Source organism: Macroventuria anomochaeta (genome assembly GCF_010093625.1).
Source record: "Macroventuria anomochaeta strain CBS 525.71 unplaced genomic scaffold BU25scaffold_9, whole genome shotgun sequence".
NCBI classification, from domain to species: Eukaryota; Fungi; Ascomycota; class Dothideomycetes; order Pleosporales; family Didymellaceae; genus Macroventuria; species Macroventuria anomochaeta.
Window position 1 is genome coordinate 221,120 of NW_022985370.1, and position 15,988 is coordinate 237,107.

The 15,988-nt window shown below is 53.0% G+C and overlaps 8 protein-coding genes and 1 non-coding gene across 9 annotated transcripts; 3 read left to right on the forward strand and 6 right to left on the reverse strand.

Annotated features, from left to right (window-relative positions):
- Nucleotides 1–145: 145 nt before the first annotated feature.
- On the reverse strand, nt 146–1,404 carry BU25DRAFT_336986 (S-glutathione dehydrogenase; the record flags this gene model as incomplete). Its single annotated transcript, XM_033702657.1, has 3 exons — nt 146–352; nt 400–1,024; nt 1,076–1,404. The coding sequence occupies 3 exons, from the start codon at nt 1,402–1,404 to the stop codon at nt 146–148; spliced, it is 1,161 nt and encodes a 386-aa protein (XP_033563774.1).
- BU25DRAFT_269448 (uncharacterized protein) lies at nt 1,296–2,236 on the forward strand. The gene has a single exon (XM_033701812.1). The coding sequence runs from the start codon at nt 1,611–1,613 to the stop codon at nt 2,130–2,132; it is 522 nt and encodes a 173-aa protein (XP_033563775.1). The 5' UTR covers nt 1,296–1,610; the 3' UTR covers nt 2,133–2,236.
- Nucleotides 2,237–5,437, reverse strand: BU25DRAFT_269447 (uncharacterized protein). The gene is made up of 2 exons (XM_033701811.1): nt 4,806–5,437; nt 2,237–4,724 (listed from the first exon to the last, which is right to left on the reverse strand). The coding sequence occupies exons 1-2, from the start codon at nt 5,182–5,184 to the stop codon at nt 2,341–2,343; spliced, it is 2,763 nt and encodes a 920-aa protein (XP_033563776.1). The 5' UTR covers nt 5,185–5,437; the 3' UTR covers nt 2,237–2,340.
- Nucleotides 5,438–6,091: 654 nt separating this feature from the next.
- Nucleotides 6,092–7,166, reverse strand: BU25DRAFT_408852 (uncharacterized protein). Its single transcript, XM_033705917.1, has one exon. It carries the CDS (start codon nt 7,021–7,023, stop codon nt 6,520–6,522), a length of 504 nt encoding a protein of 167 aa, XP_033563777.1. The 5' UTR covers nt 7,024–7,166; the 3' UTR covers nt 6,092–6,519.
- A 686-nt stretch (nt 7,167–7,852) lies between these two features.
- On the reverse strand, nt 7,853–8,599 carry BU25DRAFT_336702 (uncharacterized protein; the record flags this gene model as incomplete). The annotated part of the gene is made up of 2 exons (XM_033702648.1): nt 7,853–8,334; nt 8,500–8,599. The coding sequence occupies 2 exons, from the start codon at nt 8,597–8,599 to the stop codon at nt 7,853–7,855; spliced, it is 582 nt and encodes a 193-aa protein (XP_033563778.1).
- Nucleotides 8,600–8,987: 388 nt separating this feature from the next.
- BU25DRAFT_408854 (integral membrane protein-like protein) lies at nt 8,988–10,359 on the forward strand. The gene is made up of 2 exons (XM_033705918.1): nt 8,988–9,514; nt 9,566–10,359. The coding sequence occupies exons 1-2, from the start codon at nt 9,437–9,439 to the stop codon at nt 10,163–10,165; spliced, it is 678 nt and encodes a 225-aa protein (XP_033563779.1). The 5' UTR covers nt 8,988–9,436; the 3' UTR covers nt 10,166–10,359.
- A 38-nt stretch (nt 10,360–10,397) lies between these two features.
- BU25DRAFT_t48 lies at nt 10,398–10,503 on the reverse strand. Its single transcript has one exon. It is a non-coding gene; the product is annotated as a tRNA-Met (tRNA).
- Nucleotides 10,504–10,855: 352 nt separating this feature from the next.
- BU25DRAFT_388709 (acetylornithine aminotransferas-like protein) lies at nt 10,856–12,560 on the forward strand. Its single transcript, XM_033704487.1, has 3 exons — nt 10,856–11,023; nt 11,076–11,315; nt 11,369–12,560. The coding sequence occupies exons 1-3, from the start codon at nt 10,880–10,882 to the stop codon at nt 12,440–12,442; spliced, it is 1,458 nt and encodes a 485-aa protein (XP_033563780.1). The 5' UTR covers nt 10,856–10,879; the 3' UTR covers nt 12,443–12,560.
- Nucleotides 12,561–13,371: 811 nt separating this feature from the next.
- Nucleotides 13,372–14,526, reverse strand: BU25DRAFT_363727 (carbonyl reductase). Its single transcript, XM_033703764.1, has 3 exons — nt 14,405–14,526; nt 14,043–14,361; nt 13,372–13,992 (listed from the first exon to the last, which is right to left on the reverse strand). The coding sequence occupies exons 1-3, from the start codon at nt 14,444–14,446 to the stop codon at nt 13,487–13,489; spliced, it is 867 nt and encodes a 288-aa protein (XP_033563781.1). The 5' UTR covers nt 14,447–14,526; the 3' UTR covers nt 13,372–13,486.
- Nucleotides 14,527–15,988: the final 1,462 nt, after the last annotated feature.

The following is a 15,988-nucleotide window of genomic DNA, read 5'->3' on the forward strand; positions in this document are numbered from 1 at the left end:
GTCATGGAGCTCTTGGGGAACGGAGAGAGACCGCCAAGAGCAAAGCGTTACCCAGTGCACACAATATGCGCGAGGCTGGAGGGCCAAGGTGTTTGAAGTGAGTTCTTCGGTTCAATTGCTATGTACAGTGTGTTCAGGAGACTGATCAGTTCAGTGGCCCATTAGGATGAATCAGCACCTTTGTGTATCCATCAATCCTCTGGTCGAACTTCTGGTACGCTTCCGGCGCACTGTCGATCTCGATCTCGTGCGAAACAACGAAGCTTGGCTTTGCCTTGCCCGAGATAATCATATCGCGTAGATACCTGTTGTAGGCCTTGACGTTGCACTGTCCAGTGCCCAGCGACAATCCCTAGCGATGTCAGCACTCGGTCGCACCATCTCGAATTCAAATCGTACCTTTTCGAAGAGCTTTCCGAACGAAATCAGAATCTGTCCCTTCTTGCTCTGCTCATCTGGCGCGCCTGGGTCTGCTGGAACATACAGTCCTGGGATACCCAATCCACCCGTTGGACGAGTCACCATGATTAATTGATCGAGGACGATGTTTGGCTTCTCCTTCGACCCTGAGGCGTCGACAGCTTGGTAGCCCACAGCATCGACTGCTCTGTCCACCATACCACCATTGGCTTTGATGATCTGCTCGACAGGGTCGCTCTTCCTGAAGTCAACTGGTATGCAGCCAATCTTCTTTGCCGCCTCCAATCGCTCAGGCACGGTATCGACGACGAACACCTTACTGGCACCTCGCAGAACACCGCTGTATGCTGCCATCAGACCGACAGGGCCAGCTCCAAACACTGCGACGCTCTCGCCGCTCTTGAAGCCTGACAGGACAAGTCCGTGCCATCCCGTGGGGAAGATGTCTGCCAGCAAGATGAAGTCCGCCTCATGCTCTGTGCCCTTGGGCAGCTTGAGTGCATTGAAGTCCGCAAATGGTACGCGAATGTACTGCGCCTGGCCACCTTGGTATGGGCCCATGGCTACGTATCCGTATGCGCCGCCTGCAAACCCGGGGTTTACGCTACACGACTATCAGCTCCCGTATCGAAAACGGCAGACGGCGTGTACTCACCCTGTGCAAAACGCTGTCTTTCCCTCCTCGCAGTTTTGACATCTTCCATCGGCTACGTTGAATGGCATGACGACACGGTCGCCCTTCTCCAATAGAGTGACACCTGCGCCAGCTTCGATGACGACACCCATGTTCTCATGGCCGAAGACCAGTCCTGACTCTGCAGCTGTGCGACCCTGGTACATGTGCAGATCCGAACCGCAAATGGCAGCAGTTGTCACATTGACAATCACATCATCTGGATGCTCGATCTTCGGTATTCCGACCTCCTTCACAGAGACCTTGAATGGCCCCTCATAGTGCACGGCCTTCATCTTATCGCCCGACATGTTTGTAGAGTTGTTGGATGTATCTTCGGCCGGTACCTGCCCTGGATCGTGGTCGGGGTCGAGGAGCGGAATGACGTTCTCGCCGTCCTGTGGTGCGCGTGCCATGGTGGATTCTGGCTCGTTTATATGCGTGCGACAATGGGATCAATTGCGAAAGCGGTTTACGAGGATTACAATGCAAGAGGCTTCTGGATCACGAGTCTTGGATGGGCCAGAAAACGCCCACCTTTGCGGTTTATAACCCCATCCTTGAAGCTCCGCAAGTGGGCGTCATTGTTGTGAGGGGTGCTGGAGGGGCACCTGCGGATGCTGGCGATCCACTGTGGGGTAGCCCTGCTGTTCCAGCCGCAACCGGAGCTAGCAACAGCTCGACCGTTGTTCCACGCGTTCCTGTTTGGCTGAAAGAGGAATTTGGAAGCTTTGCACTGCGCAAACGCAGCATGCATACCCTCGGGGATAGTCGCCGACCTACGCGTCGTGGAAAGTTGCATGTAACCGTACAACATCTTGTCAGTGTTCGAGCCGCGCCTGTTGCAACACCTACTCAACTTCGAGAGCCAGGGCGCTCACATTCACGAAGTCTGACCATAATCAAGATCTACAAAATCCTCCATAAAAGGTCTGCCAGCGGGAGATCGGGATGTTCGGCAGTTACAACTTTGACAGTTTTTGTGGGACCCAGGAGGTCTTCAGGCCCTCACGATCATAACAGACGCGTCGAACATTGAACAAGATGGGGTTGACATTCGATACGAAACATACGGTTGTACGAAACCCGCGGTAGGGTATCTCGGTAGTCAGATTCAACTTCAAGCAAAACAACGCCAGAATCGGCCAAATAACATCCTCCCATCTCCACTCCAGACGATGTACGCTGCAGACCACTATACTCTAGACGTTCAAACAACATGCTGACTTCCTAAACAACAACCAAGCTCACTCCTCGACTCCAGCATCAGACTTGGGGAATGCGCCCGGCATGGAGACCTTCTTGCGCGGCATAGGGATCCTCGACTGCCTCCGTACGCTCAAGGTCTTGGTAATTGTGACGGGCACAACGAAGGCTGGAGGTACTCGAGATGATTTGACGTCACCATCCTCGGTCTCTGAAGGAAGGCTGGAGGAACTCGCTGCAGCACTAGAAACCGTTACGGGCGTGACAGTAGGGCCAGGAGACACTCGAGAAGCCTCGGACTCAGTAGCCTCGCTCTCTTCAATAGAGCTGGAGGATTTCACAGTCACATCCTGGACCGCTACGCGCGTCATGGTAGGATGCAGAGGTATTTCCGAGGTCTTGGACCCAGCTCCGGCCTTCACAGGAGTGTTTGAAGGCCTCCTAGCAGCACCGGGAGACGCCGTACAGGCGAAAAGACCGCCTGCTGGTCCAGCGTGCGAAGCGCCTTGAGTCTGCGCACGAGACCAGGGAGGTACTCGCGGCTTTACCGATGTGGAAACTGCCCGCCCAGGAACAGTGCGCGGCATCGTGACCTTGGACACTGATCTACTAGACACAGTGCTGCGGGGAGGTGTTCTCGACACTGTAGCTTTCGGAGCTGGTCGTAGGGAAACACTCTGTTTCGAAGGTGTACGGATCGAAGGTGTCCGAGGCATCGGAAGCTTTCCCCTCGCTTTATTAGACATGCACGAAGGCCCTGGGTAAACAACCTCTTCATACACCACGTCTTCAGGGCTGAAGTCCACAAGATTGTCCACCGAAATCCAGCCATTTTCTCGAGTAACTGGCGGCGAAGGGGGTTCCTCTCGCACAGGAGCCTTCTTCCTCTGATGAGAAGGCTCAGCGCTCTTCGATTTGTGCTTCGATAGCGTAGGCTGACTTTTCCTTATCGTCAAAGGAGGAGGAATTTGTGAGGGTCTCCTTTCTTTCACGGGTTCTGGAGAACTAACGAATCGTCCAACTACAGCGGCGTCCAATGCGGCCTGGACTTCCTTCATGATATCGGAAGATGAAGACGAATTCTCCGGGCAAGCAGTCTCTTCATCAGGAAGTGGGCTGTTGCACCAATACTGCAATATCAGCTCTTCTTCATGAGCTGTGCCGTCCACAGCAGCCTGGGATGGCTTTTCTTCTTCGGTTGCCTTTACTAGAGCAACGATCTTCTTTGCTAAGCGGAAATTGCGAAATGGGACAGTAATCTGTTCGCCAGCCGCATTTCGCATGACAGGAAGAGGAATCGCCGTTGTCGACCGTTGACGCACCGGTGAGGATGGTTCTGACATCGAGCATGGAACCAAAGCTATTTCGACTGGCTCGATCGGGGACATTGCTGCAGTCTCCGGTTCGGTCACTTCCCCCACTGGTGCCGGAAAAAGAAGCTCAATCTCTTCTTCAAAGTCCGTCTTCGAATCGTGGCGGGCTGACTCTTTGTCTAGAGACATGCTTGCGGCAAGAGCTTTTGCCATCTCCATGGTAGCTTCCAGTGCAGGTACATTGATGTACTTCCCACCCAAGATGATCAGCTGCTGAGACAGCGCTTCGTTGTCCGGAAGTCCGACAGCGTCGAGTTTGGCTTCAAACTCCCACCACCATTCGTCATCCATGGCTCCTTCTTCATCGTTTCCGCTCGCTTCTGCGAACAATGCCCAATATGACCAACGATGAAGACCCTCTTCCATAAGCTTGCAGAGTCTCTCGGCCTCGACACCACTTAAGACTCGTAGTGGGTTGACAAGTTTCAGCTCCGATAATGTTGGTGCCGGACCGACGACTTGGCTCCAAATGTTACTGAGTTGCATCATGTCCCGTTGCGCTAGGAGTGTGTTACTGGTCTTTACGCTAACGCGATGCGTAGGAGGAAACCTCGAAACAATATCCATCGGAACGAGGGTGGTGAATTGGAACGCAGTAATCTGCGCAGAGATGGATGTAGGCCGCACCGAAGGCAGTTCGTTCGACTTGGCCAGTTGAGCTTTGGTGTGGAGCTGAAACCGGTCTTTGAGGCCTCGAACAGCCTCTTCAGAAATGTCGTCAACGCTCTCGCTGCTCACGATCGCTGATTGCTTCTCTGCAACAGTCGCATATTCAGCAATATCGTCGGCCACACGAACTGTCTCCGAGAGGACAAGAGGTTCACGAATCAGAGGTCTTTCCCGTGCCGCATCCACGGGCCCTACAAGCGACGACGCCGAGACATTCCATGAGGCTCGTACATTCATCCAAGGCCTGTTCGACTCAGGCTCCGTGACTACGCCTCGGGCGATTGAGGCAGTGGAAACGTTCCACGGCCTATGCTTGAACACCGGGTCGTGAATGGTCGTTGACAACGCAACGTCCTTCAAAAACTTTGCGAGCGGCTTGATTTCTGTTCATTTGTCAGCATCTATTCAAATAACAAAAAACTCCATAATCAATGCCGAACTCCCCTGGAAAACTGTTGACTTACTATCCACACCCCTCCTCACCCCCGAAAACCTCCTCTTCACAACAACACGCTCGACTTTCTTCACCCGTTTCTCAAGCTTATCATGCACTTTCTTCAACTTCTTCTTGATCCTTGCTCGGAGCCTCTGTCTTCGACCCGGCGTGTACAGAATCTTGTCGGAGAAATCTTCAACCCCTTCTTCACCCCCTTCTTCACCCCCTTCTTCACCCCCTTCTTCATCCTCGCTCCCCATCTCCTCTTCACTGCCCGGGGTAATTGGAATATCGTCCCAAATCACTGCTCGAGCTTGAACGCGCATGCTTTCTGTCGCTGGCTCGATCACAAACCCCTCGGGGTGAGGGTGTAGCTGGGGTGGTAGCCAGGAGGGACTTCCTACCATGCTGCGTTGCGTGCGCGGTGGAGGGAGGGAAGGAAGGTGGATGCGCAGTTTACGATCTTGTTGGTTTGTGAAAAATGAGTTGTGTGGAGGGGAGGGCTGGAGGTATACAATACCGTGAGTGCAGCCGAATATTATGAAGTGTCTCCAGCGCAGAAGAGCTGGTTAGGCTCTGGAGGTTTTGAAGACTTGTGCGAATTGCAGGATATATGAACGAGAGGGTGAAGTGGTAGCGACAACCTCCAAAGCACTCCTCCAAGAGCATTATCTGTTCGCCGTGACCGACCTTCGACGTCTTCAGACCATTCAGAAGCGCAGCATGTGGCCACACAGCTCACTATGGTGGATACGAGGCCATTGACTACCATTATCTCTACCAAAATTCCACATACTTCGTCGCAAAATGACTGCCTTTACCGCATCCAACTCTAACCCTAAACCTAGCTTGGAGGTACACACAGTGGTTGCAATCTGCTTGTTCGTCTTGCAGAGGTGTGAGCCCTTGGATGTATGAGGGGTCAGCGTAGAGACTCTGGTTCCGACCTGAGGGGGGTGGTAGAACGCTTCGATCAGGTGGTCTTGGGAGGCCTTCACAGTGCCCAGGAATGGACGCTGATGGGAACAGACTTTATTAGCGGGCACGGAAAGACCGGCTTGTCTTCACAGTTTGGACGTGTGTGACAATGCAGACAAGGTCCGTACACCACCTCCCAATATTTCACAAACTTGGGGTTCCAGTGCAGTGGGGTCTAGTTCCAGATTGCGAAAACCATATTAGGTGACAGGACGCAGGGAAAAGTCGTGGCGATGGTGTCGTAGAACATTATCATTTCTCTTCTACTATCCAATACAAATCCCACATGCCAACCGGCAACAAAACTCCAAACGCTCAGAACGGTGCATCAGTCCTCACGGACGGTAAAGTGGGTTTCTCCTCGACGATTTTCGTGATCCGTGTTGATGGTTCGGTACCAGGTGGGGTCATGAGCTTCGTGGTACTGGTTCGGCATTGCTGCCATCGGTACGTCCAATCATGCACTATTCACTGTTAAGACCCGAATTAGGAAATGGCTAGACCACCTTTGAAAGATTCGGGGTGTTGGGGACAAGGCTTGTGACGTCGGAAAGTTTGGGTTTGGGGACAACATTTGTCACATCGCCGACTTTGGGCAGTTTGGGCAGTTTGGGGAGCGAGGGGAGTTTGGAGAGCGAGGGGAGTTTGGGCAGCGAAGGGAGTTTGGGCAGCGAGATTTCAGGCAGCATGTCGCCGCTGCAAACAAGTAAGGACGCAATAAACCAAGACCAGGTGTAAGGGGGAAGGGTGTGGGAAGGAACTTACTATAACGAAAGAGTCAGGTCGCCGCGGATTGATGCCTTGAGCTCGATTTCAATCTCGAGATTCGCTTCTAGTGTGAGTTTCAGACCATCCTGGTCTTCCAGCGAGCCCTTCTTCTTCTCGGGATCCATGCGGTACGGTTGGTTGGGATCGGTACCGCGCATTGGGATCTCGCCGCGCATTGCTCGGGCGTGCGTCACGGGGCCGTCCATGGATGTGCTGTCTGGGCCGATGCGCTCGAACATGCCCATCTGGTTGAGTTCGTTGTTTGCGTCGGCCTCTTCCAGGGCTTCGAGAGATGCGGTTTTCATGTACTTTCCGTCCTCGATGCCTTTCTGGATGCGTTGGCGGCGGGCGCGGCGCGATGATGATCTTGAGCGTGCGGATTGCAGGCCGGCTTCACGCTTGTCTTGCTTCTTCTTCAGAACCGCCTTCTCCTGCTGCATGGTCGTGCGCTCATGCGGCTCCGAGTCGGAGGCATCGTTTTGGTTGTTCTTGTCCGCCATATTTGTGGTTGTGGTTGAGGGTCTTTCCTTTGGTTCTGGGGCGGTAGGCGGGACCCGGGGTGCAGAGGCGGCACCTATACTTGCGATTGAGAGGTTTGGTTGATGTCAAGGATATCTCGGTGCACAGCAAAACGAACGGAGAGGACTGAATGTGCAGATGAGGGGAGCTCTGGGTTGGGCAGAGCTAGAGGCAAGACCAGCCGTCACTTGAAATCAAGATTGATGCATGCTAGGGTGGAGCTGGGATGTGCACTTCGCACGTCGCCCCAATTTGGCACCCCTGTCAGCTGCAGGCGAAGCAGGATCCCCGAAAGCCTGACGTCAGGGCGGGATTTGACCCTGGCGTGGCCGTTTCTGCCGTTGCGTGGCGGGCGCGTGGGCTGAGCAGAAGGCGGAGATAGCCTTTTCGTGCAGGGGTGATGGATACAAGTCTATGCGGCTGACGACGCACGGGGTGGAAAGTTGGCAGGGCGGAACCAGGATGTCATCGCTGCGACGTGGGAGGTACGCTGCCACGACTCAGGTCTTGCGTCTGGACTTTGGATTTTCGAAATTTGGCATTTGCGAAGTCTGCAAGCGTCGAGTTGGTGGTTCTCGGGCACAGCAGTTACAGCCTCACAGAGAAGTGAATGTTTGGTTCAATGCAGTATTTCAGATAGAATTACACTACGTAGGACCCCCAAGCCAAACGCCGTCCAGGAAAGCTCCAGGACTCAATGCTCCAAACGTCGTAAAGTTAGGTCAATAATAGTCATGCAATATTCGTTGCGATACAGCTTAGTTACTGGAGAAGGTCAGCGCATGTACTTTAAGAGTAAACAATCACAACTTACAGCAGACCAAGCGTAAGATCACCGTGGATCTTAGCCTTCAACTGAATCTCAATGTCGAGGTTGAGCTCCAGTCGCAGACGCAGCTGCTCGCCCTTGCCGTCACCACCCTCGTCCTCGCCGCCTCCGCCGGTCAGACCTCCAAGAGCCTTTCCAGCGGTGTCGCCGACCTGGCCAACGGCTTTGCCTGCGGTGTCCTGGACCATGTCGCCAGCACCACCAACAAGCTCACCTCCAGGGACGTTCTCGGTAATGTCATCGAGGGGACCTCCTCCCTTTCCGCCCTTCTTCTGGCGCTGGCGGTTGCGGCGACCTCCAGACTGGGAGACATCGGATCGTGCATCAGTGTCCTCGGAATCTCCGCCTCGTCGTCCACGGCCTCGAGACTGGCGACGCCTCGATTGCGATTTTGACTTCTGAGGCTGAGCTTCGGGTTCTGAATCGTCGGCATCGGCATTGCCGTTGGATCGTTGTTTCTTGCCTGCGTCCTCTTGCTCAGCCTCTGCGTCACCAGCGTTTTCGGCTTCGGCGTCGCCCTCAGCGTCGCCTTCAGCTTCGCTCTCGGGGGCGGGGGTGGGTTCGGGAGTGGGCTGCTGCTGGGGCTTCTTGCCGCCCAGCTTCTTCGGGGTCTTCTTTTCTTTCTTACTCGATGATTCGGCCTTGCCAGATCCTCCAATAGAGGCATTGGCGTCAGCCTGGCCCTCGCCCTCAATGGACTGCTTCTTCTCTTCGACAGTGTCCGCCATGATGTGGTTGCTTGGTCTTCAGATGGATTTGGATGGAGTGTTGGTCTGCAGGCGCAAAAAGCTGGATGTTGACAAGTAAGTTCAAAATTCTGGAAATGGCAGAATCCAAGTCGACGGAGCCGATTTGTTAAGAGGAACCACCAGCGGGATTGGAACAGGTTTGGAGCTGCAGAGGTACCTTGACATCCCTGCTCACACACGAGCCACCCACATCATGCGGCCTGACGCAAGAGTGGAACCGACAGGTGTACCCCACCACGCGTGTGAGCCATCCCTAAAACTTGTCACCATCCTTGCGAGCATTGATCGGGATGGCCTGATGCCGTGCGGTGAGCTCAGAACGAGCTCAGCATGTCTCAATCGAGCGCTGCCTCTGCATGCGCGCTTGAGATCATTTCCTTTTAGGCGGCGTTGAGGCGAAACCTGGATGCTGAGGCACACCCCGCGCAATCGACAAGGATGGCTGACATGGCGGTGGCTGGTAGGTCACTGTCGGAATCTGGTACACTTTCAGTAGCTCCGGACATCCAACTTTCTGGTGGCAAACAGACAACCGCGAAATTGGCGATGATGAAATAACGTTTTGAGATACGAAGTTCATCGTTGTTGAAGAGAGCGTTGGGCTAACGAGCGTTGAGATTGAATTAACACTAGGCGAGTAAAGATGCAAGTCTTCACGAGCGTCACGCGTGGATCGCGGGAGTTGTTCCGCACCGGTCTAAGGCAGCCTCGTCTGCACTCGTGACGCCAAGAACTCACCTCGCAGGAATCGATCAGAGCATCGACGGGCATCACACCAGAACTGCATCGGCACTGGAAGCTCGTGCCGCCCGCAAAATGGCGACTCCAGAGGCACAAGAGACAGCGGCCAAGCAGCGAATCATTAAGCACATGAATGCAGACCACCATGATTCTGTACGCCGTCACACACATTACCACGAGGCGTGACATCTGACAGTAGTACAGATCCGTCGCTATGTCGAAGCCTACGCGTCCAAAAGCCCCAGGCAAAGCCACTCCGCCCAAATGACCGATATCACCCTGAATGAGATGAAGTTCAGTTGCAGTGGCCAAACCAGCACCATCGCCTTTGATCCGCCCATGGAGAGCCTGCGTGAAGCAAGAGAGCGACTTGTTCAGATGGACAAAGACACCCTCAAGGTCCTGGGCCGCAGCGACATCACTGTTACTCGCTACATCCCGCCATATGTCAAGTTGGGCCATCTATTAAACTTCACTCAGTGTTTCCTTGTCTACCTCCTATTGCCGAGAGGAGCGAACTTCAGGCCTGGCAGTCAGCTGTACGACAATCTCCTGTTCATGGTGCCAACGTTCGCAGATTTCGTACTGCAGGTCAGGTCAATCATTCTGCCTATCATGCTGGCCATACATGTTACTGAGACTTTCGTCATGGAGAAGAAGGTCAGGAGGCATGGATTGAGTTCAGTTGATGCGGTCTGGTGGTTGTGGGTAGGGAGCAGCTTTGTAGAAGGTATCACCGCTTTTTGGCGGTTGGATGGCTTGATTGCGGAGAAGCAGAGGGAGAAGGATGCGAAGAAGCATTGATAGAACAGCACGATTGTTACTCTCTAGCATAGCGAAGACCTAGAGCGAATATAGACACCTTGCATACACTCTGTGATTATTGATAGAAAGATGTCAAGGGAAAGGCAAGTCCGGTGTGCAGGATGATTCGCACAAGCCAATCAATCCAGTGCAATAATTGCCAAAATGGAAGAGTCGCTGCTCAAGCTCATCAAGTGATGATGATGGCGGACAGTGTGAGCACAAAAAAAATTGCTCCCTGCCAGATTCGAACTGGCGGCCTTCGGATTTCTGTTCTTGGAACAGTCATACTCGACGAGATATGAGACCGACGTGATAACCGACTACACCAAGGAAGCTAGTTGCTCTTGATGATAAATTGATTGAATGTTATATATATATTGTAATTTGTATCTGTAAGGATCACACTGCCCTTAGTGGGGGTGTGCTGCTCTATTCACCAACTTCTCAACATTACTCACGTCCTTCTATTACTTGCAACTCACCCACAAGTGGCCGGATTCAGATGCCCTTATTAGATGGAGACATAATCGATGCATCGCACGATAATGGCAATGTTGGTGATCCTGTCGCAAACTGCTACCGTCATTCGGCTGAACCTCCGGCTTCGGCCCAAGCTCTATCGATAAGGAAATTCAGACTCATGCCCTGCAAATGCCTCATTGACAGTTTCTTCTTACGTTCTTTTCGCTTGTAAGATACCCAGCATATACAATGGCATTTCGGATTGTTTCTAGGCGGGTGTGCGCTTCGCTGCGTGCGCCCCGTGTGAATTGCGTTCCAACTCGGTTTGCTTCGTCGGCAGCGGCAGCGGTGCAGGGCTCAAGTCTGCCTCAGGATGTTAAGGACTCGATAGCTGTATGGGTCTTCGGGCCATGTGTGAACAGCTTCAATCGCTAATTTCAAACAGCGCGACTCGACATTGGCGACCCCGGACCCTCCAGCGGGCTCAAAAACCGCCGGCCTCGTTGACCAGCAGTTACCGTACATGGTCCCGACTTATGTCCGCCCTCCGCCGATGTTCGAGAAGGGCGAGGGTTGCTATATGTGGGATGTTGAGAACAGGAAGTACCTAGACTTCACGGCTGGTATTGCGGTCAACGCTCTCGGGCATTGCGATGCTGGTGTTGCGGAGGTCATTGCTCAGCAGGTACAAATGACCACCCTTAACGAATGTTTGAATAGCTACCGACTATTTTGTAGGCCAAGCAGCTGATGCACACCTCCAACCTCTACCACAACCCTCACACCGGCCTCCTCTCGAAACAGCTCATCCAGCTCACACACGCGACCGGCGGCTTTGCCAGCGCAACCAAGACATTCATCTGCAACAGCGGTTCTGAGGCCAACGAGGCTGCTATCAAGTTCGCGCGCAAGACCGGCAAGTCTCTGCAGCCAGATGGCAGCAAGCATGAGATTGTCTCCTTCCACAACTCCTTTCACGGCAGGACTATGGGAAGCTTGAGCGCCACACCGAACCCCAAATACCAGGCGCCCTTCTCTCCCATGGTCCCAGGCTTCAAGTACGGAACATACAACGACATCGAGGGCATCAACAGCCTGGTCACAGAATCGACATGCGGTGTCATCATCGAGCCCATCCAAGGAGAGGGAGGCATCAACGTCGCAACGCCTGAATTCCTACTCGCCCTCCGTAAGCGCTGCACAGAAGTCGGCGCTGTCTTGATATACGATGAGATTCAAAGCGGTCTTGGCCGTACAGGTACCTTCTGGGCACACGCCATGTTCCCCAAGGAGGCTCACCCAGACATCGTCACCACGGCCAAGGCCCTCGGCAACGGCTTCCCCATCGGTGCTACCATCGTCAACGACTTCGTCTGCGACCACATCAAGACCGGCGACCACGGCACAACATTCGGTGGTAACCCGCTCGGCAGCCGCGTGGCGTCCTACGTCCTGTCTCGTCTCTCATCGCCTGAGATCCTGGACGCCATTCCAGCAAAGGAGCAAACATTCCGCAAGCACTTCGATGCCCTGCGCCAGCAGTATCCGACTCAGATCAACGAGGTCCGCGGCAAGGGTCTGATTCTTGGTCTCCAGCTCAACGCTGATCCTACGGAGATCCTTACAGCTGCTCGTGAGCGTGGGTTGCTCATCATCACTTGCGGTACCAACACACTGCGATTTGTGCCTCCTCTGACGATCACCGAGGCTGAGATCGAGGAAGGTATGCAGATCCTGAGCCAGGCGATGAAGAGCGTATGGGTCAAGGGCGAGGAGGTAGAGGGCACAGATGGGCAGCAGGAGATGCGATAGTGTGCGATACTGTCTATTCAGTATGGCGCACCCTGGTTTGTTGATTTCACATATTGAGCGATAGAGCGAAATGTACCCTTCGACCATGTCATCTTGTTTGCGGAGCTTTTTGGACAGCGGACATTGGCTGTCAGAAATATTTTCTTGTTGCGGTGGTGCATATTGGCGCCGCAGCTCGTTACTGCCAAATTTCTCAATTGAACGAGCCATCAGGTAAGAAACAGTCGCGCACACCAGCGTCTGATGAAGAGCGAGACTCGTTGCCTTTCATGGTACTCTGAGTTGCTACTGCTGCGCAGGGTGCCGTACTTGCGCTGCTACCTTCACATGTGTGCTTCTTCCTCTTCTTCTGGAATTCTCGTGAAGACGAGGGTGCATGAATGTGCAGAAACAGTCATGCATACGGGCATTGGTACGTGGCCCACCAGAAGCCTTATTGTCCTGAATGCGGTTAGAGCAAGAAGGACTCAGTTCTCAAGAAGATGCCCTGGGACTTGGACATGAAAGGCAGGAACGCTGGCTTCGTTCTCTTTCGCACAAACACCAGCTGGCTTCCAGGCATCGAGTCGACGCCCACTGGCGAAGAAATTGCTATTTCTCAAGATGGAAACGGAACGTACAGGGTATACCATCCTTCGCGCATGTAGATACTGCTACGTGCTCAGTTCCTTATGTTTTCTGAGGAGGAATTGTGGCAGTACTGCTCGCGTCCTGTCTTCATTGAAGATCTGACTGAGACTGAGCAACTTGTCAACCTCGTACGCCAGCACAGAGGGACGGTTGGAGATGGCCACGGACACACTGTTGATGCCGGAGCTGTATTTGTCCCAGAGGGTAGCAACGCAGACAACGCCATCATTGTCGATGAGGACTAGTTGCAAGGCCGGAACAGAGACGGTGGAGGAACCGACACGGATCAAATGAGCATGCCCAGAGAGACCAGTGTCCTGCAGGGTGACAGTATCAGTACATTATAACCCCGAAGAAATGAGCTACTCCTTGCTTTCCGTCGTTTGACATCGTGACCGTTCTCTTGGATCCTCTCTACCACTCAATAACCCTCTCATCCCTCCAAAACTCCTCTGTTTTACCTCCAATATCCATCATCGCCAACAACACCGGCGTCTGCGCGCCCGCATCCGGGGTCTTCGTCCCATTCCCCTTCGTCATATCCGTATTCACATAGCCCGGACAACACGCGTTAATCAGCCTCTTACTCCCAGCCTCCTTCTCCCTTCTCGCCAACGCTTTCGTACCCCCAATACACCCCGCCTTGCTGACCGCATACGCCGCGCTCGGAAACCCGGCCTCTTTCTCCCGCCCTTGCTCCACGGCGGACGCGAAGTCGCGCATGATGGCCGTCACATCGTCCTCGAATTCGGCGGAGAGGAAGCGCTGCCGGATGGAGGGCGAGTATTTGGACAGCGCGCCAGAGGAGGAAGCGACATTTACGATGCGACCAGTGGGTTTGAGGAGGGGAAGGAAGGTGTGGGAGGCGAGGAGGGTGTTGTAGTAGTTTGAGTGGAGAGTTTCTTTGACGATGTTTGAGTCTAGCGCTGTCAGTGGATGCAAGCTCGTGTGTCTTTGGGAGGGAAGGTACCGAAGCCGTTTAGAGCGATGCCGGCGTTGTTGATGACAAAGTCGATCCCCTCGGTGTGCGAATCCTTTAGGTGCTTTGCGAGATCTTTGATACTCGATTCGTCTGTGATATCTAGGTGATGGTACTTGATCTCAGCAAGACCGCCGTCCGCTTTCAGTGCTTTCGCTTGCTTCAATTGCGAGTCCTGCTCGAGCTGCTTCACTGCAGCTTCTCCCCTGCCTTTGTCACGGGCTGTGAGATAGATAAGGAAGGGACCATTGTTGATAGGCGACTTCGGGTACTGGAGTGCCAGTTGGCGGACTATCGCGAGGCCAACGCCCTAAAAGTGTCAGTTGTGTCGATAGATGGGACGAACAAGGTACCTTATTCGCACCAGTAACAACGCCAGTTCTGCTGTAAGACATGTTGATTGAGCTTTTGTCAAGTGATCGTGAAATGAGAACAAATGGGAGTCGCCATTATTGTAGTCAAATGCGTTCCCCACTCTTGCTGTTCGTTCATTAATCATCATCGAAGCTCCCGGCTTTAAGGTCAGGAACGCTCATGACGTCACGCAGTCTATTTCGCGCTCTCCAAGTCCTTGACGCAAATTAAAACCAATTTTGATGTACATTATAGTGGATGTTATGCAATTAATATTTCACATACGACCATAGGATGTTGAAAGCAAGGCTTCCCGTTCGCTCAGCCCTATTTAAGCAACATACCGGCGGATTAGTAGTTAGGTGGGTGACCACTAGCGAATCCCCGCTGTCGTATGTTTTTTTTTGTTTCCTGTAGCCCGGCTTCTACCTGCCGTTGCATAAACACCAAACTGAAAACAAGCTTCTGGTCTATATGCTTTACGGCATGCCAACCTCCAACAAAATCATGCTGTTGACTACAATGTTTCGTTGGCCCCCACCTTCTGATCGTACATTCCTGTTGATGTCGTACTTTAAGCAAAGCTCGTAAGCACTATTCTATTGGTTCTCGGGGATGAATACGGTAACAGGATTCTGATAGGGGTTGATTGCAATGAGGAGTACAGATATGATCTGTCTGTCTCGAAAGCAGGGGTGACAATAAGTGTACCAGCAGCTACTAGGGTCACTGGCCTATATATCGACCTTCACAAGACCTGATGTGTCAGGAGCACACGCAGTCTCAGCACGCCACCTACAGAACCCTGGACAGAAGCATCTAGCAACTGTAAGGCATGTGTGGAGATACCTGATCGGTACCAAATACCTTGCTATCGGAGCGTGTAAACGATCAAGGAACAACACAACGTACATCAACCAATTCAACGACCCGTCAACATTCTACAGAGCTTCTGATGCAGCATTTGCTGACGATGGGGAGTCCTGACAGAGCTCGTACGAATACCTGTTCAAGCTGTACGGAATGTGTATCGATTGGAAGGCAACACGTCAATGATCAGTCACAAAGTCTACCACAGAAGCAGAGCTGGTAGCCCTGTCAGTAGCAGGAGGAGAGATGGAGTGGTGGAACAGAGTGTTCAAACACATTCAGCCCAGATGTGAGACCTGTCATCTACTGTGACAATGAACAGACTGTAGGCATAGTGTCAGAGGGAGTGAAGATATCCACCGATCGCCATCTGTTTGCTAGCGGTCCGTTGCAGTGTTTGCTGACGGTCCACTGCACTGATTGTCCAGCTCATTCGGTTAGCTCGGTTTGCTTCCCCAACCCTTCACTGCTATCCCCTTCTACTATATAGTCTCAATCGATTCTAGCCAATAGCTCTTAAGATCAATCAACACAATCCACTCACTTCAACACATAGTCACAAAACAGGAGGACAGACTACACACAAAGCTACGCCACGTTGATACTCATCAGCTGTGGATCAGGCAGGAGGTACAGCACAACCGTCTACACGTTTTCTGGTGTCAAACTGCAGACATGCCAGCAGACGGACTCACAAAGACTTTAGTACGACA